This window comes from Leptopilina heterotoma, unplaced genomic scaffold (assembly GCF_015476425.1).
Source record: "Leptopilina heterotoma isolate Lh14 unplaced genomic scaffold, ASM1547642v1 Lhet_405, whole genome shotgun sequence".
In the NCBI taxonomy this organism is placed as follows: Eukaryota; Metazoa; Arthropoda; class Insecta; order Hymenoptera; family Figitidae; genus Leptopilina; species Leptopilina heterotoma.
Window position 1 is genome coordinate 207,294 of NW_025111068.1, and position 26,944 is coordinate 234,237.

A 26,944-nucleotide genomic window follows, 5' to 3' on the forward strand; every position below is an offset into this window, starting at 1 on the left:
ATTATCTCTTTTGCGTTGGCTATATTTTCAACTTGAAAAATATGAACGCTAAATGATACTTAAACAAGTTTTTCATGGTTTGTCAGTCATCTACAAAGTTTGATTGAGGTCAGTTGAAAAATAAGCTAGTATTACAAAGAAAAGTCGTATTTCTGTAATTAGCTTCAGATTAGGATTTACGACAATGTACATAACAGTTACCAAGTACTACTTGATGATTCCCAAACGTGAATTAAGTTTTTTATACTTATTTAACTTAATTTTTTAAAATAATTTTATTTCTTTATTAAAGTTTTCACTTTAAGTTAGTTTGCATATTAATGTTATGTTTAAAAATAAATTTCACTTTTAAAGACAATTATTTTTTTTAAGAATTTATTTAAAAATTCAAGTATTTTGAGAAATTCTTTAACGCATATCGCAAAGTGGTTAAATAGTTTGATAAGCTACTGTTTACAAAGATATTAGTCACTGTTTAATTTCAAAAAATTGACTTTTAAGTTTTCTTTGAAATGAAAAAATTTGTTATAAAAAATATAACTTAAATTTTCTTCATTATAAACATAAAATAGACAACATTATAATCCTTTTAAATGTTTTATATAAAATGATTCTTTTAAAACCAAATATACGTATTCGTGGTGTCCGTATAAAAAGGTTTCTATTTCGTTGCTTCTAGTTTTCGAGACAATCGCAATTTTTTAGTAATTTCGGTGAACAATCTTAATATTAAGAAATATTGAATTATGAAGTTTTCATTTAATTTATTGTTAATTTAAATGTTCAATTTCATTATTTTTTTTTTAAAGAGAAGAATATCCATTTTGTCAGACCATCGCCAAAGTCAATTTAGGTTTGTTATAGTTATTTTATTTATAGACTGTTTTCGGCTTCAAGAAAATAAATAATTATAATTTTGATTTACATTTTAATTTCTTTATGATTTTTTAAAATTTTCTTTAGAATTCAAATATGAGCTAAATTAAATGAGATGAGTTACCTGAATAAGATTTCAAGAATTTAAAAAATGAAAATTCTACTTTGTAGGATACAGCAAAACAGAAATTCAACCTTATTAATTCCGAAGCCATAGGAATTCCAGGGCTTGAACTAGGTCCGTAAATCTCGTAAAAGTCCGTAACTTTGCTTGAAGTCCGTAAAAGTCCGTTTTTTTGAAAAAAAGTCCGTAAAGTCTGCAATTTGATTCGAAAAGGATGAATAGTTCGTAAATTGTACGATATAATTTGGATAATTTTATTGAAATTACAAATGATTGCAGAAATTCCATTATGTTAAAAAATTTTTTTAAATTCTCATCAAAATTTCAATTATTTTTAGAAATAATTAAATTCTTCTCCGAAATTCAATTATTTTCCTCAATTCAATAATTTTCAATATCTACTATTTCCAAAAAAATTTCCAAAAGAATAATTAAGAAGAATAAGAATAAGAATTAATAAGAATAAAAATAATATTAATATATATATTTATTATATTAATATTATTTATTATTAATTAATAAGAATTATTTTTTTTTTTAATTATTTATTTTTTTTTTATTTATTTTTTTTTATTTTACTTTTTTTTCAATTTTTTTATTGTATTAAATGGTACATAGACTATCCAAGAATGACATGTAAATACTATTTTGTCGACAAAAATTCATTAAACTACTTTTTACATGATAATTTAAAATTTTAAATATTTTATAGTTTGTTGATAATCTTTGGGAGTATACAAATCATTTTAATTATAATACAAAATATAAAGCAGTGGTTATATGGTGCTGGAATATCAAAGTAAAAGTAAAAAAATTGTTAAGTCGCTATTTTCAATATGTCATATACTTAGTAAATGCATCCTGCAAATGCATTTCTCTCAAAACTACATTTTTCAAAACTGCGTACACTGTAACTCGCTCAATTTTTGACGGATTCATTTGAAATTTTAACTGTAACTTTTTAGATAAATTATCTAAGGAAGTACACACGCTTTTTAAAATTCATAAATAAATAAGATTGTTATAAACAATTTAAAGTCGATTTTTAGTTAAAAATTTTTTTAAAAATGTTAAAACTGTTGCCAATTTGTAAATTTTTCATAAAAATAAATAATCGTGTGTACTTTCCTAGCAAAAGTAATGTAGATTAACGACAAATTTTGTATTTTGCTCCTGGTGTTGTTCGGAGAATGTTATGTTGTACGCAGATTCGCTTCTAAAAAAACTCATTTTCCGTTTATGCTAGTCAAGGCCCTATTTTGTATCAAAAGTTATAAATAAAAATTTTTTTCTATACCTCAAAACGTGTATAATAAAGCCTCAGAATTTTATTTTGATCTATAGAATAGTTTCCAAGAAAAAAATTTCCAAAGAAACGTTCATTTTCAGTGCGCCTGGGTAGTATAACCCCTTAAAAAACAATTTAATAAAATTCTGCACAAACTTTTAATTATTTTAAAAAAATAATAAAAATTTCACACGAATTTCATTATTTACAAATTTTTTTATAAATTTCTTCGCAATTATTCAATTATTTTCATAAATAATAAAATTTTTACGGCGATTCAATTATTTATAAATTGTTATTTTTGTATTAAAATAATTGAATTCTAGTAGAATTTTCTCATAAACATTGATTTAAAAATGGATGTCAGTTAAAATTTTAGATTATAATTGAATTTTAGAATCATTAGAGCGTTAATTTTTAGAAATAATAATTCAATTTTGAAAAGGTTTTAGATTAAAATCTTTGAAATTTTGAATTTTTCATATTTTTAACTAGCAATTCTGTGGAATTAATTTTTTTTGAGAAACTTTAATTGCAGATTTTTTTTTGAAATTATTTAAAGTTTTTATTTTCTAATATATATTTAATTGGAGAATTTACGAATAATTGAAATTTTATAAAATTGAATTGTAAAGAAATGAATTTAAAAATTCTTAAAGAACTTTTTCAAAAATTATTAAAAATAATGGATTTATAAAAGATGTTTATACACTGGAGCTTCACTTATTTTCACTAAGTCCAAACAAACTGAAAGGCAAAGTCGCACTTATTTTCACTCTGAAACGTAACATTCGAGTTGATTTGATTGGTGGATTCTTTAACATCAACCAATGAGAACGCACGGAGAACCATTTAACTGAAAATAAGTGAGACTGGAAATGGTGAAAATAAGTGAGACTGAAAATAAGTGAGACTGAAAATAAGTGAAGCTCCAGTGTAGTTAAAAACATGAAAAAAAATTCAATTTTGTAAGTTACAAACTATTGCAAAAATACAATTATTTTCAAGAGAAATAATATTCTTCGCAAAAATGAAATATTGTTCAAAAGTAATAACATTTTTTTAGGGATTCAATTATATTCACGAATAATAAACCTCATTGCAGAATTTCAATTATTTTTAATACAATTTTAATCCAATTTCTCGAAAAATATAATTATTTTTAAAAATTTTATTAAAATTTGTTGATAGAATTCAATTATTTGAAAATTTGTTGATAACGATTCTTTATGGGAAATTTTAGATAATAATTGAATATTAATAACAATATAGCGTGAATTTTTAGAAATAATTGAATTTTGAAATTGATTTTTGTGAGAAAATTTAATTGCGGTTTTTTTATATTATTTGATGTTTTTATTTTGTAATATAGGGTCATTTGGGGTAAATGTAAACAAGGGGTAAATGTAAACAGTAGATGTTTCAGCTAAATTTACAAATTTAAAAATAAGTACGACGTCAATATTTTTACCTCAGCTCACCTACAAGATGTTCTGAGTATTGCCAATATTTTATTTTGACAATTGGCAATGCCATAGTGTAAGTTATCTTTTAATGCAAAAAAGATTGAAAATCGAAGTTTTACTGTTTCATAGTATTTTGTCTCGCATTTGCATAAAAATAAATTAAAAAATCAAACAAAAATATGTAATTCTTCCTTATTAATGCCCTAACAAAAATTGACTTTGATTTTTGATTTTCGTCAATTTAGTTAATAGATAATTAAGTGTTTACATTTACCCTGAGAATTCGAATACTCGGGGTAAATGTAAACAGAACTTGAACTACATTTTAAAAGAAAGTAATTGAATAAATTTGCTTCTATTTCACAATTTCATTAATTTGGCAATGTAAAATTACATATATAAAAGGAAATTAGGTCCTCTTTGAAAAAAAAAAATTTGATAAAAAAAAAAATTTTGAAATTTGATCAATTTTTAAAAATATTTTTAGGTTCATCCGCCATTTTGAAAATTTAAAATTTGACTTCAAATTCGTATTCAGCGACCTCAAAAACCCCCTAGTAGCCAGATTCAAGCAAATTTGATCAATTTTTAAAAATATTATTTTTAGGTTCATCCGCCATATTGGATCCACCATTTTGAAATTTAAAAATTCGATTTTAGATTCTTATTCATCAACCTTAAAAACTTCTTTTTAACAAGTTGAATGAAAATCTATTAAAATTTATTCGAGTTATTCAAGTTTTTACATTACTAATTTTGTAATGGTTAATTGTTTATTTTATATGATAAATTATCAGTCAACTGGTTGATTTACTACACATCTACGAAGAATTTTTTTTCAGTTTTTCCATCCCTTAAAACAGTAGTATACTTGAAATAACTTGTTTCTTAAACCTCGCTTAACTACAGTGGTGTTTACATTTACCCCGAATTTTAGGAAAATTTCAAAATCTCGGGGTAAATGTAAACCAGTCAGTTTTAGGCGATTCAGGTGCTTCAATAATTTTTTGTACCTCATAAAATTTTTCTAGGGAACACTAGCAACAAGTTCATGCAAAAGAAATCAGTCCGTTTTACCTTTTAACAAAAAAACTAATGTTTTTGGTGAAAGATACATATTCCGTTTACATTTACCCCAATTGACCCTACAATATTAATTGAAGAATTTACGAATAATTGACATTTCGTAAAATTGAATATTGTAAAAAAATGTATTTGGAAATTGTCAAAGAACTTTTTCGAAAATTATTTAAAATAATTGATTTAAAAAAGAATTTTAGTTAAAAATTCTTGAAAATAATAATTGAATTGATAATGATTTTATCTCTTGGTTATCTTTATAGTTATAGTTGACTCGGAGTGGTTACATTTTTGTCAGTAATTTTTCATTTTTGGTCCATAAAGTCCGTATTTTTAAATACTTTCACTGGTTCGAGCCTTTGGAATTCAAACAAATTTAATGTGGAGAACATTTTAATTCATAAATATTATCTTATGCATTGATATTTCAATAAACATTTTCGGAATGTAAAGCTTTGTGTCTTTTTAAGTCTAAATGAAAAAGATTTTCTATTTTAAAATAAATCCCTAATAATCATTAGGTATCATATATTTTTTACTTATTTTCTCATGTAAAGACTTTTTTTTATAGTGTATGGATTTTGGTTTCCACAACTGTATCGCGAGAGCATTATTGATGCATTGTAGTGCAGAGGAAGGGAGGCAACGTTCATTACAATCTGGAGCCGAGCAATTAGCAGCTTGCGTTGGAGTTTTGGACTCTAGAGCTGATAAACAAAGGTTTTTGGAGTCTCATCACGCTGCTTTTATGATTCCAAAGAAGTTTGAATTCCAGGGACAACGGGGTGATGAGGTAATTAGAGATTGATGTTAATTTTGCAACAATTTTTCATTCTTCCACAGAATATTATAATAAACCTGTTCAATTTTAATAATTTTCATTCAAAAATCTGTGTTTTTTAAAGGCATAAGAATTTTTGAAATTCATTAGATTTTTCTGTCTGGCTTGAAATTTTTTTTGTAAACTTCCTGTAAAGGCTAAATTTCCTCCGAATGCAATATTCTACTAATTTAATTCAATTTTGAATTAACATTATTTTTGCATTTACCGACATAAAATCCTTATTTTCTTCTATTCTGTATTTTATTTAACTTTAGTTTGACCTAAGGATCATTAAATTAGGTTTTCACAAAGAAAATGACAAAATCGTACACTATGCTGCAAGCGATAAATCTTTCTTAAAAAGAAATATTTAATAAACAATTATTCTAAAAAAATAATTGACTTTATTAAAAGATTTTAAATAATAATTTATCGGAAAATATTTGCAGACACCTGAACCGGAACTACAAAAGGTGCTACATACAGAAATGGAACAACGCCTGTCACAGCTTCAGCAAAGAGTAACAACACTTCGAACCGAGTCTGAGGAAGTGTGGAAAACTCTGGAAACAGCTGAAGCTAGTCTGTTAGAAATGTTGACTGCCAAAGACTATGACTGCTCCAGGTACTTTGGTGAAAACGCAGTACCAACGTGGAAACCTCCGGAAACGCTTCAAATAAAGTTGAGAGCTGACAGACAGGAGACGGAAGAATTCTATCTCGCGGTAAAAATACATACTTACATCATAGTGAATTTCTAATTCTTAAATACATTTAAAACTATAATTGTTCTTTGCAGAAATTTCGAGAATATCTTCTAGGAACATCGAGAATTGCAAGGCTGGATGCAAAGCAAGAATACATACGACAAAGTTTGGTGGAAGGTTCGAATGCCAGTCCGAATCCTTCAATCGGAACGACGAAGCAAAAGCAGGCGCGTAGGAAACGAATTGGACGCTTACAGATGAATGGACAGCCAAAGTTGTTTGGGGGCTCACTGGAAGAATATTTGGAAAGTACAAATCAAGAAATTCCACTAATTATGAAAAGCTGCATCAGAGTAATAAATCTCTATGGACTTCATCATCAGGGAATCTTCAGGGTCTCTGGGTCGCAGATTGAGATTAACAATTTTAGAGAATGGTTTGAAAGAGGAGACGATCCTCTTGCAGACGTGACTGACGCCTCAGACATCAACAGCGTTGCGGGTGTTTTAAAGCTTTACCTCAGAGAACTCAGAGAACCTTTATTTCCCATTATCTACTTTGAGCATCTTATGGAATTAGCGCAACTCGAATCGAAGCAGGAATTTGTGCTCAAGATGAAAGAATTAATCTCCAGTCTTCCGAGGCCCGTGGTTATCGTGATGAGATATCTGTTTGCTTTTTTGAATCAGTGAGTATTTTCAACTTATTTTTAAAGCAGTTGCGAAAATTTCTGTAAAATTAATTCTTTTCTTGCAGTCTTTCCGAATTTTCGGATGAGAACATGATGGATCCGTACAATTTGGCTATATGTTTTGGTCCAACTTTAGTTCCTGTCCCCGAAGATAAAGACCAGGTTCAATATCAAAATCAAGTCAACGAATTAATCAAGAATATTATAACTTTTTGCGAAGAAATATTTCCAGACGATATTGGAGGAATTCAGTATGAAAAATATATCAGTAGGGAGCCTGATGACGTGTAAGTTTTTGTTACTTATTTAAATTTATTATATAATATTTTGAAAAATGTTTAATTTAATAAATCAAAAACAGGGACGTTGGAGATTCTCCCACTGACCAGGTGCAAGAAGATATGGATTCAGAGGTTTATCCCTCAGAAGATGGTAAGCAGCTTTTCTAATCAAATACATATTACTTTCTGAACTTTTTAACAAACCTTATTCTTTTTTTACTATACACATTGAGATTAAAGAGGAAACTGTATTTTGGTGTAGAGTCGGAAAACTTGGAGGCTGTGGCTCAATTTGACTTTAATGCAAGGTCGGAACGAGAACTCAGTTTTAAGAAAGGTGATACGTTAATTTTGTTCACACAAGTGAGCAATGATTGGTGGAGAGGTGCTCTTGCGGGAAGAGAAGGACTGATTCCTGACAAGTATATTATGCTCAAAATAAAGTAAGTCATAGTTGTAATTTATATAACTTCTTTAAAGTAAGTTTTAAATAACCAAATTGCTTTTTTCACTAATTACACTTTTTTACGAAATTGATTTTAAATTGTATTTTTGAAATGAGCTACCTTCATTTTTTAAATTTTTTTCATAAAGCCTTTCAGGAGAAACAGATTTTTGCAGGGATGGCAACCAAAACCGATAACCGAAAAAACAGAAATTTTTAAAAAACCGAAAAAAAATTATCTGAAACAGAAAACCGTAAACCGAAACCCGTATTATAAAAATTTAAAACCCTTTATTTCAAAATCAAAATTTCGTTTTTTCGGTTTTTAATATAAAAGTAAAACTGAGACGGGTTCCGTACACCAATATTAAAATCTTTTGGCACAAAAAAATTAATTAATAGGTACACATATTTTATTATAAATAATTAAAATGCTCACAAATATTTTCATTTATACATTGTCCGAGGAAAACAACCGAAAACCAAAACCTTTAACCCAAAAAACCGAAATTTTTAAGAAACCGTAACCGTAAATATTCACATTAAAAACCGAAACCCAAATACAAGAACACTAATTCTTTGGAAAAAAACCGTAACAGAAATACAGAAACCGAATTTTTTTAGAAGAATACAGAAAACTGGACACCGAAACCGATAAAATTTTGGTTGCCATCCCTGGATTTTTGAAAAATAACGTTTTTACGTAATTTTTTTTAAATGCTTATAACTCGGTCAAAAATTGATCAAATTGGACGTTTTTATAATGAAAATTTTTGTTTTTACATGCAGTTTTAAAAAAATATTAAAAAGTTTTTAAATAATTTACGATAAGATTTAAAAAATTTTAAAATAAAATTTCATTTTTAACAATGTACACTACCGTCCACGAGTATCAGGACGATTACACGCGACTCTATCAAAAAACATGCCATGACTTTTTCAATCATATCTCGGAAATAAAAGGAGATACAAAAAAAATTAAATACGGTTAGAAAGCTGATTAAATTTTGCGTAAAATAAGCCGTCTTTGAAGTCGTTTCGTTAATTATTTTTTAAGTTGTAGAGTGAGAAAGAAATAAAAAAAAGTATCAAATTTTCTCATTTTTGTCCCTTGACTTCAACTTTTTCAAAAATCTAGAAAAATTTAGATAAAATTTTTCTAAAAACACACACACACATTAAAAAGGTTAATCCGTCTTCGATATATCATTAATAATGTGAAGCCGTGTTTCGACCGTTTGTTGCATTGAAATTCAACTGTGACGACTCGATTCTGGCTTCGCGCGGCAGCGAATGAGAGAGAAAGCAGGGACGAATTTATGCGGGGGAACAATGAACTTTCGAGTTTCTTTATATTATTCGTGAAACATCATTATTTATTATTTCCTATCATAAATCCATTCCTGTTTTTCTCCCATTCGCAGTTGAATTTCAATGCACCGATCGGCCACAATACGGCTTCATATTTTTAATGATAAATCGAAGACGGATTAACCTTTTTAATTTTCGAAGACTTATTTTAAAGATAAAATTCTGACGAAGATATCTGTGTTTTTAAAAAAATGTTATCTAAAGTTTTCTAGATTTTTGAAAAAGTCTAAGTCAACAGACCAAAATGAGAAAATTTGATAATTTTTGTTATTTCTTTCTTACTCTACAACTCAAAAAATAGTTAACGAAATGACTTCAAAGACGGCTTATTAATTTCACACGTGTTCAAAATAATCTTTTTTCGATTAATTTAATACTCAAACTTCAAGGTGTTTAAAATAATTACAATTTATAAATTGTGAAAAATCTTGATTTTTTTATTAATCTACAAGGTTTTACACGTCGAATAAGTGTGCATTTATACCGCGGTATAACAAATATACATTTGAAGCTATTGTAGAAACACAATATTATTTACCTTATGCAGTTTTCATTAATTTATTGTTAATTTAAACTTCGTAAAAAACTCCGGTTTATTAATTAAAAATCGCATATTTAGAAGAGTCCATTTTGTCGAATCTCTTGTATTTTCAAACTGAAGGAGGGAAAAAACTTAAAACATTATTGAGTTCTCATCTGAATAACTTGCCTCAAGAACCAGAAATACTCGTAATTCAATCTTTGATTTCGTTATCTCGAAATGAAGTTCTTGGCATTCCGAACTTTGAAATTCTGTAACTAAGTGATTTTACACTTAAAGTAAATAGTGCCACAATGAGCTCTTTTCATACAGACGTCCACAAATATTTGTCAAAAATTTATTGAAGAGATATTGTTACCAATAATTATCGAATAAATTGTTTTGAAATTAATAGCAGCAACGAATTTATTAAGTTTGAATCTTTTTCAGAGACGAAGAGCGAGAAAAGGAATTGTTTAAGTCATCAAGTGAGGAGTCGATGAGAAGGGCGTCTAGTTCCGGAGAAAATGTTGTTTCAAGTCACAATTCGCCATTGATGGGTCCAACCAATAATTCAAACATGTGGCATTCAATCGATGCTTCCGACGCATCCATGGCCTCAAGTGCAATGCATTCGGACAGTACGAATGCCAGTGGCATTATACCAACAGTGATATCCAATGTGCCGTGCTTCACGTCGTCGCAACCAATCATCAGCCGAGAGGTATTGGAAACAACCGTTTAACTTAGCCGTTTATGATTATTATTATTATTTTACTTCCACGTTCACTGCCTTCTATGTTCTCTGCTATGAATTACCGAGAGTATTGGTTTTTCATTATTAATATAGTCTAGGCATAGGTGCATGGCTGGTTGACTGTTTTTTCTTCGTTTTTCTTTTCTCTTAAACACGAAGCCGTTGGAAAGATTTAACGATTTAGGTAATTTAGAATAAGAGATCTTTACTTTTACGGACATGGGTGGTTCTACACTAAGTGTACAAATCACCGTAACTATGGCCATTTTTTATTACTGTTATTTATTTGTGCTGAACAAATTTTTCATACGTTATTTTTTCATTTTTATAGAGACGTTTTTAGTACTGTTCATTTATTTTTAAATTGTTAAAACATCATTTATTGACTATCAAGGATCAAACAACGATGTGCAAAAAATACATGTATTTATGCATTTGAAATAATTGTTTTTTCATGAAAATATCCATTTTCTATTTTGGTAATAATTCACCAAAAGGATTATTACGAAGCGTTCTAATAGAAAGTGCAACCATTGTCATCTTCGATATTGATAATTTGCATAGAAAATTTAATTTAACTTTTGCAAATTTATTCAGTACTTAAAACTTTGAGAAAAAAGTTTGATTAATTTAGATCGACTAAATTTTGGTACACAGTACGTAAAATAATAATTTTAAAATTTAACAGCAATAAATATGAGTTATTTAATGCAAAATCCTTCTTGTAAATTAAATCTGATTTTTGATGTTTTTTTACGATTAAATGTACACTGCGTGTAGAATCTCTTAAACATAGACTTTAAACAAATCTCTTCTATTTCACAACATATTTTTTTCTAATCAATAACAAGAAGGATTTATGGTTAGTCACAAAGGTTTCTAATTTCACTACCTAAAAGAAAAACATTTAAGAAAACCTCTTAATTTATAACATATAAAAGTTTTGTTTTCACTTTGTCCGTTAAACGAAAGTATACATCTTGTTTTATTAAGAAAACGTTTTAATATTTAATGACATTTCATAGCAAAATTTACATTAAATCTCTTTTTTCTAAATTTTGGCAAGAGAGATTAAAGTTTATAATTATGAATTCCAAAGGAAAATTCATAGGAGTTTTATAGTTTTGCACACCTTGCACTTTTATTGCCACGCACAGCTTAGATTTTTTAAATACATATTAATTATAATGCTTTCTTCGACGGTGCAAAGAAAGCATGTTTTTGTCGGAGTTTGCACTCCCTGGCCGCGTTTTGGCTGAAAAGACTGAAATTAAAAATAAACATTATTGATTTAATTGCTCAAAACAAGAAAAAAAAACCGGCATGCCAAATTAAAGAACGCGAAATTTACGATTTTACAGAAATTAGTTTCTGACATGAGGCATCGTTAAATTTTATATTGCTATGGAGTTTTATATCCTTCAGAAAAAATGCTTAGATAATATTTTCAAATATAAAAATGAAATTTAAACGAAATGTTGCGAATTTAATGTAAATTTAAATAATAACTTTCTTTAATTTCTAATACTTCTCTTTTTAATGTTTCTAATTTGAATAATTTTAAATATTTATTTAAAAGTAACAAATTTTTCGGGATTCTTTTACCTCACTTGAAAAGTGAAAAATTATTGTAGCAAAATTCAGAAACATCTTTACTTAAATCAAGGCGCTGGCGCTTTAGACTTCGAATTCTCTTTCTCTTTATTAAGCAAATTTCAATGACAATGGTCACTTTTTCAGAAGGATATTCTCCTGGGAAGCTAAAGAAAAAAAGCTTAAAAATTAGCTGTAATCGCACGAGCGGAGCGATTGTCAACGATATTCATAAAAAAATAATGATACATGAAAGATTGTAATTATGACTTTTTTGTACGATAATTCTGTAAATAAATAGAACTATTCGTGTCTGTTGATGCATGTGTCTTCAAGTAATTTGCCTTGTGCTGCCTTTTAGTCTTTCGTTAATATTTGCAATTTTAATTGTTTGGGTTGGTTGCTGTGTTTCCAGATTTACGTTTAGTCATCACTCTTAACCGATTTTTGATAATCGGCTGCAATTCGACGGACTAAAAAGAACTCTTCGTGCTCCTTTTTGTGTGTTTGTGTGTGAATGTGTGTATTTTTTTAATTTCGTTCAAGGAATGTCGATATTTGACAGTTCGATTGGTTTGCAAATCCTAGACTCCCGTAGAACAATATCAGTTCATAGACAAAACCGAAGGAAAATCCATAAGGGAACCTACTTAACGGCGGATCCTCTTTTGGCTTAGGTGAGTAAAGAAACGCCTCACCCTTTCGCATTATTCCCACAAAAACATTAGCTGCGTTTCTCTCTTATCACTAATATTCTGCCTCAATGTCTTCGCCCGCTTTTTATATCTTTCTTTCGTTTTCCACTACCATGAATTCGTTCGCACTCTTTCTCATTGCATGTCAATAGCTCAATTTCTCACCGAACTTAGCAATTTCAAAAAAATAATTTACTTACATTTTTTATTCTTAAAGTCATTTTTCAATTAAAAAAACCAAACAGTTTGGTTTTCTCGAAAAAAAGAATCGAACATACGGTCGATCATACTGACTTTTAATAGTCAGTCCATTCCCATATTTTCATATTTTTAAAGCATTAAGAACTTGACATTTAATAAAGATTAAAAATATATAAATTATTATTATTAAGCGATTTCATATTCAAAAAGTTTTTAAGTTTTTTAATCTCTAAAATTTAAAATCTTTACGCAACTTTAATCGTCCAAAGTATCAAAAATGAAATTGTACCTACTTCCCCTAAAGCACTTTTTAATTGTAAATTAATAATTTCTAATTTACAAATATGAAAATATGGAGTTGCATAAAGTTCTGATTTTACTGTTTGTTCTATTCTTCCTTAATCTTGTGAAAGTAGTAAAATTTTATTACAGACAATCCTCCTAAATGAGAGATCGCTCTAAAATTTTTAACTCTTCTTCCTTTGACAATGACGACTGCTTACGTCACATCTTCTAAGTACTATTTCCGTAAACGTTGCATAAACTACTGAGACTTTTCATATCAAAATTTAACTTGATGTAACTTTAAACTAGAACTAGAATTAGTCACTTAATTATTTACAAAAATACTAAAAAAATTAAAGTATTGTTTTAAATTTCATCGTGATTATGAAAAGTTTTGAAGGTAAAAAAAATTCAAGGAGAGTTTTAAGTTTTCAAATTTTTAAAAAATGTTTTTGGTCATTAAAATCCAAAATTTTTGTGGTATTTCTGAAAATTTAATATTTTTACAGTACTTTTGATAAAATTACCAGACATTTTCCTGACCAATTCCATTTTTCCTTACTTTTCCCTAAATTCCCTGATTTCTCTGACTTTAATATAAGTAGTAAATTATTCATTTTAATTGTCAAAATATTAAAAAAAAGTTTGAAGACACTTAAATTATCTAATCCCGTCATTGTAGCGAAGATTATACATAAAATGAATAGTATGTAAGAAATTTGTTTTAAAAACTTATTTACTAACAGAATAGTGAACAATTTGTGTATAATAAACGACGCAATTGAAAAACAAGCTAAAAATATTTTAATGCAATATTATTAGCATTGTGTATTCAAAATTAACATTTGAAAACTAAAATGTTAGTTAATTCTTTTTCAGCTCATCATTTTCAATTATATATTGCATCTAAATTTATAAAAAAACAATCTTTCAATTGAAAAGATTATTCTCAGCAATCATTTTGCACATCTCTTAACACACTGTTTACTTAAGAAACAAAATCCATGTAAATATATATTAGTAGTATTTAAATTATATTGTTCATTTCTTACTTAATGCTTTAATTTTTTTCAATAAATTTTATTTCTTAAACATGCAGTACCGTCACTAATTTTTATCAGTTTATCACTTTTTTATAATTAGAAAACAAGTTTTAATTTGAAAAATGTACAACAAATTTTTTTTTCTTTTACTTTCCAGAAAACTTTAAAAATCCTGACACTTTAGCAACAAAAATAATTTATTTATTTATTATTAATTATCAAAACTATCAAAAGATTGCATAATTTTGCACAGTCTCTTTTGGTCTTTTATTATAGAAGGCACATAGATTTCCAAGTTTTTTTAAATTACTTGTATAAACAATATAAATTTGATTAGAAATTGCAATAAAAATAAGTCTCAGAACGTTAAACAAGAAGATTGCTTTCTGATTATCAAGTGAGGGGTGAACTGACAATAATTACTATAACTATTCATTTACTTGCCCAATGGGGGACAACTAAAAAAATTATTGGCTAATTATTGGCAGACATTAATAAGTAAATAATAAAAAAGATTTAAATAATTTTTAAGTAACTATTTGAATTAAGAAATTGGTGTCATATGATTACGTGAAATCTTTCGTTTGAAAAATAATTTATCGCGACCAATAATTAGTCAATTTGTAAATACGTAATGGTAATTTTTCATTGGGCTATTTATTTTATTTGTATTTTTTTATTGACTTTGAAAATATTTAGTTTCACAATTTAAACGAATTTAAAAGTCCAACCGAGGAGAAGTAACAAAAGTTGAGTTAAAAGATAATGCAAGTTTCCAAGAACTAGAATTTTTGCATTGCATTCCAGTTGAGTTGACTACCTTAATAAAGTAGAGAAAAATGCTTAATTCATTTTTGAAATTTTTATTTTGACAGTTTAAAGTATTTCTCAAGAGTAATAAGTTCTCCTATTTTCAGGAGTCAGCCACGCCTACAAGAATATCCAAGTCAACGAGTCCAGAACGTGAAAAATCTAAGCTCCGTCGAGAGCAAAACGATGAACTTACAGACGATATAGAAAACGAAGACAGAACATTTCTAAATTCTCTATTAGTCGACGATCAGAAGCAAAATGACGAGAGTGACGATGAGGCGGAAAGAATAGCAGTCGGTGATTCAAAGAGAGGCGCTGCAAGAAAGCAACATTGGAAATCACAAAGCGTTGGCGAATCAGTGCCGCAGCAGATGAATCCCCTTCACGTCTCCTCCTCGCACGAGCAGGACCTTCAGGAGCACACGACTTTCTCCGCGAATCGCGAACTCTGGCAGAGAAGAGCCACTTCACATGTCCAACTGAATCCTCCCATAACGCCAAAGTCTTTCCGAACATCACAAGAGTTCCGGGAAATGAGGCAAAAGCACACGCCAGATCTTGTGATGGATTTGCCTTTGTCAGCGCAGGACTCCGGTAAAAAGTCTGCGTCGTCCAGCAGTCTCAGCAGTTCCGACGAGGAAACTCCGATGCAGCCAGCGAGAGCGGAAGCGGCGACCTCGCCAACTGGAGGGCCAGAATCCCCTGACATGAGTACAGCAGCCGAGCGATTCGCAAAACAAAATCAGTGCACCTTGAAAAAAAATACCAAGTCCACTCCGGAGGATTCCAAGTTTAAACAAGTGGAGAACACTGAACAGGAAGCGGAAGCTGAACTTGAAGTTAACTCCAATCTGATCGACAGATCCAATAGTTCGAACCAAATTTCAGAAACAATTTCACTCCGTTCCCCTCTTCCTCAGAGATCAACACCAAAAATAGCAGCAAAATTTGCCGACATGCATCTCACTGGGGGAAGTCAAGTTTCCAGTTTCAAGCCCCAAGTAAAGGTGAAACCTGCGATTCTGCGAAAACCAGTTCTGCCTTTTCCACACCCGCACATGAGTCCAGAGCTAGCCAGAAAAATTGAGAAACAGGCTCAAAATGTTGAACACACTAATTAGGAAAGCATCTATTCAAAGAATATTCAATTCCACTTCGTGGCAATTCGAGTTTATTTCACATTTCCAAAACTGAGAATTACTGCTGAAAAAGCTTGCGTTACAGTCTTCTTATCTCATTTGTTTAATGTATTTCTTAAAATTTTTATTCATTTTTATTTTTTTACGCACATTAATTTATTGTGTTAATTAAACAATAAAAATGTTTAAAAAGTGCACTAATACCTATATTAATTTTATTAGAATTTCAATCTTTTTAAACAAAATATCGATTTTATTTTGTGGTTGATTTCTTTTTTTTTTTTTAAATTGAGCTTTTAAAAGAATTTCAGTGAAAAATTCTCAAAAAGGAAGATCTGAAAACAGTTGGTATCAACTTTGAAAATACACATCACTTTAAAGAACTCCGGCCATCACTAGAATTTTAATTGAAAATAAAGCCTCCCGTGCGTGAAATCACCTCTATAGAATTGACCGAAAGTTCCCTCATGTAAACTGCGCTAATTTTTTCTTTTTTTAAAAAAGCAATCGTGTAGCGTGCGGTTATACATTATTTTTCTAAACATATACTCCCATTATTTTTAATTAACATTTTATTTTCTTTATTTTTCAAGGCAATGAACCGCGAAAAGATATTTCTAGTCATAGAAAAGAAGTAATTACGTAAACGAAAAAGAAGAAAAGGGAGAGAGAGAAAGAGACGAAAACAATACATGACGTAGATTTTAGTGAAACGGATTTGTGACAGAGATGTAATTTATTTTTTATTGCAAGTATGCGCCAATTTGAATTTTACTCTGATTGCATATACATATAATCAATATATATATATAATACAAATATATGAGCAATTCCGTGTGAAATTATCAAGGTGAAGAAAGGACTTTTTTATTTCAATTACTTTTTAGTGCGCCGTCGCCAAAAGCAGAAGAGCAAAAGTAACCGATGACAATGGTGTCTCTTTTTCTCTTTTATAATAGGGCTGATTTTGGTAGAAATATTTTTCGATTTAGATTTAGAAATCGGCCTAGAATGTTTAAACATACACAATTATGTTCTTATAAGTATGAAAAAATCTCAGAATTCATTCAAACAAAAAACATGTAGGTATGTATTTCCCCCTAAAAAATTGAATTCTTAGGTTCATTTTTCAGGGTTAAAATTTTTTTAAAAATACGCATTACCAATCGAAAAAGCATAACAGGGTTGCCACAGGTCAGGGAAGTCAGAGAAAAGTCAGGGATTTTTGTTAAAAGTACTGGAAAAAATTAAATTTTTAGAATTTATAAGAAAATTCTAATACAAATTCTAATAGAAACCCTTCAATTTTTTCTATTTCTGACAATAATTTCTTTTTAAATAACTTAATTCTTGAAGAACTATCATAAAATTATTATTCATAAATTATTTAATTAATAATTTTACTTAAAAATTCCAAATTAATTGGATTTCAAAAGAGTTGCGTTTACAATCTTCATAAATAGATAAACTTCAAAGGTTTCAATTTGAAATTTCAGAAAATATCAATTTTTTCTGAATTTAAATAGAAATATTAAAAACAACAACTTTATAAATAATAAAATTCTGCTCCGAAATTCAATTATTTTCAAAAAATTTAATAAAATTCTTGGCAAAATTTCAATTAGTTTCAAAAATTTCCTCATTTCAATTATTTTTAATATATACTATTTTAATAAAATTTTCCAAAAAAATTCAATTATTTAAACATAATATAAATTTCACAGGAATTCAATTACTTACTAATTCTTTATAAATTTCTTTACACCAATTCAATTATTTTTAATTTTTTAATAAAGTTTCTCGATAGAATTCAAATATATTTAGAGAATTGGAAAAAATAGTTCTGAGAAATTCAATTATTTCGAAAAATTTAAATAAAATTCTTTTAAAAATTCTATTATTTAAAAAAAAATTTTGAAAAAATTCTTTACAAGATTTAATTAATAAAATTGCAATTTTAATAAAATTTTCCTATACAATTCAATTATTTTCAATAGAATTCTTTTTAAGAATTCAAATATTTAAAGAAATTGGAATAAAATTCTTCGCAAGAAATCAATTTATTATTTTCATAAATAATAAAATTTTTCTCGAGAATTCAATCATTTTAAAAAAATTTGATAAAATGCTTTATAAATTTGAAAAATTATAATAAAAGTAATCATAGAATACCTTTTATTTTCGTAAAATATAACATTCTTCCTAGGAATGCAATTATTATTGTCAAAAATGTTTGTAAAAATCTTCAAAACAATTCAATTATTTTCGTAAAAAATAAAATTCTTCGAAGCAATTCAATTATTAAAGAAATTTTAATAAAATTCTTGCCAAGAATTCAATTCTTTTCAAAAGTAAACATTTTCACAGGAATTCATTTATTTAAAAAAATTTTTTTTTTAAATTCTTCTGTAGAATTTCAATTATTATTTATACAATTTTAAATAAAATGATAGAAAATTGCTTTTTTTTTAAATTTATCAATTATTTTTAAAAACTTTGATAAAATTCTTCATAAAAATTCAATTTTAAAAAATATACAATTATTTAATAAATTGATTATTTTTCTATTTAAATAATTGAATTCTCGATAAATTTTCTAATAAAAATTGATTAAAAAATTAATTTCACTTAAAATTTTAAATTATAATTGAATATTAAAAGCATTAGGTATAGTGTGAATTTCTAGAAATAATTGAATTTTGAAAAAGGTTCAAATTTAAAATCTTTGTAAATTAGAATTTATAGTTACAATATTCTTCTTATGATATAAAATAATGATTTTATCACTCTGTCATCTTAAATTTATTATAAAACATGAAGAAATTGATTACTTCGAGTCGAAGACTCGGAATGATTGATTTCTTCATGTTTTATAATAATGTTCTGATAAGTTATTATTGGATTTTAGAAGGTTTGAATTTGAAAATCTTAATTTCCATAGAAAAATAATAATGATTAAATATTTATGTAAAAAAGAAGTTATTGATGTTTTCGAATAATTTTATAATTACAGAAATTCGTAAATAGATGTAATAGACCATTTTTTTGAGTATCTAATAATTTTTTAAGTGAATCAGAGTATTCTTCAGGGTCAGGGAAAAAGTCAAAATTTTGTCTAGAAATCAGGGAAAAATAAAATAAAATTTTTGTGGCAACCCTGCATAAAAAATATGTCGAAGGTAATGTTATTAAATTTTTCAATTTAATAAATCTTGAATTTCATTACTTCTTTCTAAAAATTATAGGTGTAAGAGGAAAAATATTTGTACCAAGAAATGACATCTAATAATTCTCCAAATTCACCAAGTTTAAGCTATAGATTATAAATATTTTTTCACCTTGATCACTTCACATGAAATAGGTCATATAAATTGCTGCATGCATTATGAAAATTGAATTGTGGTTCGATCTTTTATGAAAGTCATAAATGTTATGGATTATTTTGCGAGAAATTGACTTCTTTTAATGAAAGTCTGCGAGTGCTGTGGAGGAATGAAAAATTTGGGAATTTAAGGAATGTTAGATTGAGTGTATACGATATAAAAATAAGTGCATAATAGGAGCGATGTTCGATATAATCACACAGTAATCCATTCTGAAAACTTACTTTTGGAATCAAGCATATCTCAAAAATCCACTGTCGTGTTATAAATAGGAAATAGTTTTAAACAGTTCAATTTATCTACTCGAATGAAAATATTATAAATAATATTTTTATGTTATAAGGTCAAACTTTATTAAATTTGACATTTCTTAAAAAAAAATTAAAGAATAATTTTAAAAAAATATTCATTATTATATTGAAGAAATAAAAATAATTATTTGTTATCCACACTAAATAATTTGATTTATATATTTACCCAAGCAGCACCTTGATATCACTGTAATATTAAGAATATCACAGTAATATGAAAGTAATATTGCGTGCAGTATGGCTAAATAAATTGACAAGTTTTAGAAATTAAATTTGCTCGCGAGGAATGACTTAAAAAAAGTTTATCCATTTTCGTGATCCACTGGAAAGTTTCAGAAAGGATGAACGTACAATAATAATGCGAGTGGTTTTTCTCTTTTAATTTAATGTTTGTATTAAAATAAATTCAGGTAATGGATTCAGCAATAAGCATAATAGCTTGAGCACGTATGCTCATGCCTTGTCCTAGTAACCATTGATACAATGATACAATTTTTATCAAAAACTCATGATAAAGCATAACTTTGTGGCGTTCAGAGGGAATACGAAGTATAAATATTTTTCCATTGTTTCTCTAAAAAATCTGCATATTTTTTTTTAACATAAATCAGAACTATCCATTGCAATTAAGAAACGATTCTAAACGACACGTTTAATTGTATTTATTCTTTGATTTAATTTTAAACATCAAAGATTTTAAAAAATGTCTTTCTCCAAGTTTACAGTAATTAAGGGGTCATCCACAAACTGTGTAAGAAATTTTTTGGAAATCACCCCCTTAAAGTCTTACAAAGTTTGTGAATAGCCTCTGTGTGAGTACTTACATTCACAGAAAAAGGAGAGGGCATGATTTCTGTTGCGGGCGAACACAGACGTGCTTCTGTGCTGATTTTGACATAAAATTGAGAAGAGTTGAGTGTTCTTAAAAAACGCTTCTTGATTTCACTCAAGACTTGAATATTGCAGATGTATTGAAACCCATTGTTAAATGAGCTTGTCGTAATCTCAGTGACAACTCTGTAATATTTTATTAGTCCATAATCAATGAAAATAATTGAAGGCATTACATCCATTGTAATTTGAAATACCAAAGCTACAGACAATTATTCTTCCAAATGTAAGATATAATTATGCAAATAACTTTTAAAGTGCTTCTTAAAATATTTTTTCATTTCCTTCATTTTTATCATTATTTTATTTTTTTAAGAGTACATAATTTTCTACTTTCACAACAGGAATTAAACAATAGATAATCCCATTATATAAACATATATATTTACATATACATATAACTATAATTTTATTGTAATTTAACATGTATCTATAGGCCTTCATCGACAATTTTTTATAATCTAAAAAAGCCCAGAGCAGAAGACTCTCAAAGGCTTACAGTATTTAGCGATTACAATAAACATACATGTTAATAAAACTTGTAGTTTCATTTCATTTATTTGAATTTAAGAATATTTATACAAATTTATTTTATTTTTTACTAATGAAAAACCATTAGCCAAGATAACTTCTACTGGAGAAATCCTGCACTGTCCACTAAAAATTTACACATGGGATCCTATATGTGAATTTGGGACACGATTTGGAGTATATAATAATTTTTAAGGGAATCTGCATTTGATATTATTTTGATATAAAAAATACTAAACTTTAAAAAAAGCTTATATGTGAAATTTAGTATAGTTATATCAAATATTTAAATAATAAATTGTATTAGTATTGCAATTTCCCAGTTGTCAAAAAAAATTTACGTAGGTACAAGGAACATTTCTAAAAGGTTTCATGTCTGCCAAATAAACATTTTAAAAACGTTAATAATATTCTAGAAACGTTTTAGGAACCTTTCTTAAACGTGAATGTATTTTTTGCCCACTGAGTTATCATAAAAAAAAGTTCGATAATTTTCAACACTTCTTCCTTGCTGTAGACTCTCAGCTTTTACAGAAGTAACAGTGTTACATTTGAACAACTACTCAACTAATACCGTGTTATTTCTTAAACATTAGCAGAACTGGATTTACACCTTCGGGGGCCCTAAGCAGTGGGCAGGAGTTACCAGAAGAGGCCCTTAGCACACAGCCCTTATGAAATTTGAGATAAAAAACTTAAAAACTTAAATGAATATATGTACATTAAAATATATGTGTATTTCAATGTCTTTCGAATAATAATTTGTTTGTAAGAATTCTTTAATATTTACTTAAAATCATTTATTAATAAAAAAAATTTTTAAAAAAATTTCTTTTAATGTTATTGTAAAATTAAAAAAAAAATTTCTATTTTAGTAGGGTAGGAATATAAATGTATATAAATGCTTTCTCAAAGATTTCATCTGAACCTCACTTGTCTTCCAGGGGTACAAGAAAGTATAGTAATTAGCTTGGAAATATTTGTAAAAAATAATGTCTATAGAAAAGATCGATATAAAAAGTTCATAAAAATGAGTTACTAGTATAATCCGTCTAGATAAAACATTTATTTAAAAGCAATATAAAACATTAGAATTCTAATAGACATTTCATAATCTAGGGTAAATACTCAATTCATTGTTATCCAATGAAAGATATTAATATTTGAAATGAATTATGCAAATGAAGAACAGTATATCTAAAAATAAATACTTGATGTACCTATTTTTAATATTTTTAATATATATCACTGATTTCTTTTTATTTTGAACCGGTTTGCCTTGGGATCTATATATGTATATATACATATACATATATATGTTTAAAATTTTCTCAGAGAGAATGCATTATCGTAGTTCAAACAGTTAAGATCGAACAAAAGCTTGAGTACAATATCATTTTTCATACAAAAACAATGAAATCGTTATATTTTATGCAAATATTTTCGTTAATTAATTTGTGTAACATTAACGCAAAAATTTTGAACACGGAAAATGTACAAGTTTTTAAAAGCATAAGCAATTCAAGTATGGTGAGTTATGAATATTTTTGAGTACAATTAAGATTTTCTTGATTATTTTAATGCAAAGAAAAGGAAGAAGAAATTTATATATTTTAATGAAATTGGTAAAAGTATAAATTAACTCTTTAATGGACGAGTTTCTTGTCATTATTTGAAAGATATAATGTATAGTAGAATTAATCAATCCAATAATAAATATGACAATAACATTTTTTTAACATGCTTGACCCCTTAAAACCACCCTTAAGATAAATATCATTACCCTGAAAAACTAATACCAAGTCTAAGTGAACAATTAAATATATTATAACTCCTAGCTACTTCATAAATATTTATAAGTACAATAATACTAAAAATTACAATACAGGATCCTCTATTTTGAATTTTTAAAAACTGGCACCATTTTTACACTCAGCAATCCCAAATACCCCCAAGAAACAAGTTTTAGAAAAATCTAATTATGGGTAGTTCTACAAATGAGGGAATATATTATGTCCAAGGTTGTTTTTTACATTAATGTTGAAAAAAATAAAATTATTTTCAATGGAAACTGTAGTGCTTAATGATTACTATTATGCCACAAAATGTTACCCGGTTTCAAAAAATATTTTTTGCAAAAAATAAGCATTCAAGTGCTAAATTCTCAGTTTCCTGGCATGTCCCAATGTGAAAATGAAAGTTAATAAATTATATAAATATTATTTTTAAGCGATTAAATGAAAATTTACACTTGCGGATAATAATTTCAAATAGTTGTACTTTACAAAGATTAAAATAATTGTTACATTACTGGATATTTTATTTAAAAGATATTATCTTGAATTTTGTCCATCGAATTAATTCTCAGTTTCCTGGCATCATAAAAAACGTTAAAAATATTAAGAATTTTCATTCCGATTAATTCACCATTTTTCACAGTGCTTAGTAAAGGTTAACTAAATATGATATCGCTTGCATCTTATTTAACTTGCAGTTCAATTAACTAAAATTGTGTACTTTGTGACCGAAATGGCCATTTGGTCAGACAAATTCTCAGTTTCCTGGCACGTATTTTTAAAAAAAATATTTTATGTTTTTATACTTTTGTTGCTCGAGGTGTCGTAGAACCTTATTCCCTGTTGACCAGTATGCTTTATTTTGTTATTAAGCGTTATTTTTAAATTTTTTAGACGAAAAATGACCAAATTCTCAGTTTCCTGGCACTTTCTGACAGAATTCACATGTGCTTAAGATGTAAAATTCACAATTTTTATTTTTTTGACTGGCCACTTTTAGGTAACTTTGATAATATTTTTAACTTGAATTTAACCTACTTTTTAAAACCTGAACGTAAAAAAAATATTGTGCCAAAATTTTCTTCATTTTCGTCCTTCGTTTGTAGAACTACCCTTATACACTTAAATCTCGCTATAACGACCTTTTCTATAATAAACGCTCTCTATAACGAGGGCTCTGTCTCTCGGTATAGCGAAAAAAATTTCCTTCCGATTACCCCCACTATTTATAAACAAATGCACATTTTGTTGGTTTAAAGGTTAAAAGCAATTTTATTTATATCATAATTAGCATAAAAAGTCACTTCTTATTTGAAATTATATCAATGAGTCGAACATCTTCAAAATTTTAGCTTATATTAATTTTCTGTATGTTAAAGTTCAAATTAAACTAGGTTACGTTTGTAATTTTGACATTATGTAAATTGTAAACACTAAAAAAATGAATGAAGAATCTTAAAAGTGGGGATTTTTCATTTCTCCTCTTGCGTTCGTAATAGAGGGAGACTTGACTCCCGAACTTCTCGTTATAGCGAGATTCGAGTGTATATTTAAAATTTTCGATCTGCATATTGCATCCGCCATTTTGGATTCTTAAAAACTAACATTACAATCGTTTCCAGCGACTCCTAATAATGCCCAAGTAGCAAGATTCAAGTATATTTGATTTTTTTAAAGTATTAGTGATAATCGTTTTTAAGGAGACTTTCTGGTCGAGGATTTCAAAAAAATCGATTTTTCTTTTTTTGTTTTAAAATGCTTCCTAGTATCATAAATATACTATAATGTATACATGGAAAAAGTTCCAGCACGTCAGATATACAGGTTGTGTCAAATTTTCTTCTACATTTATTTTGCACGCCATCTGTGCCACTTTGGAGTATCTGACGTGCATTATGTACGTCTGATATCTCGAAATGGCACCTCAGACGTGCAAAATGAAATGTACTGCTGTTGACACTGTCCTCGGCGCATCTAATGTCCCGGAATTTTTTCCGTGTAGTATCATAAATTCATAAAATATAGACTCAAACCATTTTTTAAGAAATATGCAAAAGAAAAAAATTATAGCAATTTTTATGATAGTATCTTAATTCACTGTAAATACGTTACGAAAACTTAATGCTTGGGCTTTCTTTGATATTTGTTAAGAAAAAACAGGGCCAAAATAGTAATAAAATTGTAGTTTTTAACAAAACAATCCAACTTTATTTTGTTTGTAAAGCATCAGGGTTATATGTGTTTACTGTTTAAGAGAACAGCTGAAATATCATTGAAAGAAAATAAATATTAGATATTTCTATTAGTATCAATGCAACTGCTACCACGCTTAATCCAGTCGTAACATCTAACAAGTTTGTCACATTTAACTTTATCACTTTTTTGTCCCTCAAGATTTGGGTTTTAGACCACTGTCCATTAAAGGGTTAATTATTCACAATTGAGCATACAATTTAAAAAAGGTATTTTTTTGAAAAAGCCTTTGGAGACATGTCGAGAAAACATGGCACTTTTCCAAGAAAGTGAAAATTCAACTAACTGGATTTGCGACTGCACTTTCGATCAATATTTATATTACGCCGAGAAGGATTCCTGCTATCAGGCTTATTCTCAAGGGCCTTGTCCTCCGGCGCACTATCTGGTCCTCGTTCCTGGTGAAAAACTAGCAAAATGTCAAAAGAATCCATGCAAAGAGGATGGTCTTGTTCCTTACAATGATGTATGCGCTACTTTAGGTCAACAATCCAAGGCTTGTTTCCGTAGAGGATTCTTAGTAGTTGCTGAAAATTTTCAACTTGGGTGTATTTTCAGTAGAATTTTTAATATTATTAAGGCACCTCCGAAAATGTGTCCTCCTGGAAGTCGAAGAATTACTTTAGGAAGCTGTAAGCACGTTTGGTAAAGATATCCTATGTATGAGGTTTAATAAATGTACATGTGAAAAAATATTTTTTTCAAGTTTTTTTTAACTTCTTTTTAATTTGTATTTGAATTTTCAAAATTTGACCTTAAATCCCTTCTCTAATTCATATAAGGTAAAACAAATTCTAATTAATTATTTATGAAATTGGATAGCGAACTTTGAAATTTGTGGTACGTATTCTTATAAATGTTTAATATTTTAAATCATTTCTTAATCAATAACAACTTAGTTTAAACACAATCTAAATCATTCATTCTAACACAGCATACCGGAGAGGAATTTAAACTAAACTAATTAAAATTAAATTAATCCTTGTTATATTGTCTCAAATTCTAACCAAAATTAAAAAAAACATTAGTAACTAAAAAGAGAGAATATATATTTATAATAAAAAAGGCAAACAGTCCTAATTTATCTTCGATTCATTCTTCATCGGAAACTGGGGACGTTCGACTCGAGTCTGCTTCCACACCTACCTCGGAGTTTTCAAATTTAAAGACAACAACTCTCTATAATCTTGGTGTTCCCATTTCCGAGGCACAACAAATTCAGACTTAATAATATAAAAAGAGGAGCGTCCGGTGCACTAGCTGGTCTGAAAAATCGAGGAACGTCTCAACTTTTCAAAATTCTCGCAAACGCATTTGCGAATCGGAGTCACAACTGAGTTCTAAGGATGAGTCAAACTCCAACGAGCACAATTCAAGAAACTCCCAATTAAACAAAAGTTCCTCATGCCAATCATCTTCAACAATTTTAACAGACAATGACAATTATTTAATATGGCAACCTTTTCCGATCCTTTCCCAATCAAATCTAAGATATAATCAGTCCATGACTTACTCATGTTTTGTAATTCTTTAATACGATTCTGCCCAAGATCCATCGGTCAATATCGGTCATTACAATCT

At 27.9% G+C, this 26,944-nt stretch overlaps 2 protein-coding genes across 3 annotated transcripts in view; both read left to right on the forward strand.

Annotated features, from left to right (window-relative positions):
- The window catches only part of LOC122506297 (SLIT-ROBO Rho GTPase-activating protein 1-like), a 66,368-nt gene extending 49,513 nt beyond the window's left edge, over window positions 1-16,855 (forward strand). For both annotated transcript variants that reach the window (XM_043618395.1, XM_043618396.1), the window contains exons 6-13: window positions 5,406-5,627; window positions 6,107-6,382; window positions 6,457-7,052; window positions 7,121-7,342; window positions 7,417-7,487; window positions 7,599-7,779; window positions 10,123-10,396; window positions 15,164-16,855. In XM_043618395.1, the coding sequence (XP_043474330.1) occupies window positions 5,406-5,627; window positions 6,107-6,382; window positions 6,457-7,052; window positions 7,121-7,342; window positions 7,417-7,487; window positions 7,599-7,779; window positions 10,123-10,396; window positions 15,164-16,180 (2,859 nt within the window). In that variant the 3' untranslated portion in view covers window positions 16,181-16,855. The remainder of the gene's footprint in view (window positions 1-5,405; window positions 5,628-6,106; window positions 6,383-6,456; window positions 7,053-7,120; window positions 7,343-7,416; window positions 7,488-7,598; window positions 7,780-10,122; window positions 10,397-15,163) is intronic.
- Window positions 16,856-22,624: 5,769 nt separating this feature from the next.
- On the forward strand, window positions 22,625-26,058 carry LOC122506296. Its single transcript, XM_043618394.1, has 2 exons — window positions 22,625-22,844; window positions 25,590-26,058. Exons 1-2 carry the CDS (start codon window positions 22,728-22,730, stop codon window positions 26,010-26,012), a joined length of 540 nt encoding a protein of 179 aa, XP_043474329.1. The 5' UTR covers window positions 22,625-22,727; the 3' UTR covers window positions 26,013-26,058.
- Window positions 26,059-26,944: the final 886 nt, after the last annotated feature.

Coding starts and splice junctions, on each gene's coding strand:
- LOC122506296 (XM_043618394.1), top strand. CDS start 22,728: ATGAAATCGTTATATTTTATGCAAATATTTTCGTTAATTAATTTGTGT. Junction 22,845..25,589: donor GCATAAGCAATTCAAGTATG/GTGAGTTATGAA, acceptor TTTTTGAAAAAG/CCTTTGGAGACATGTCGAGA.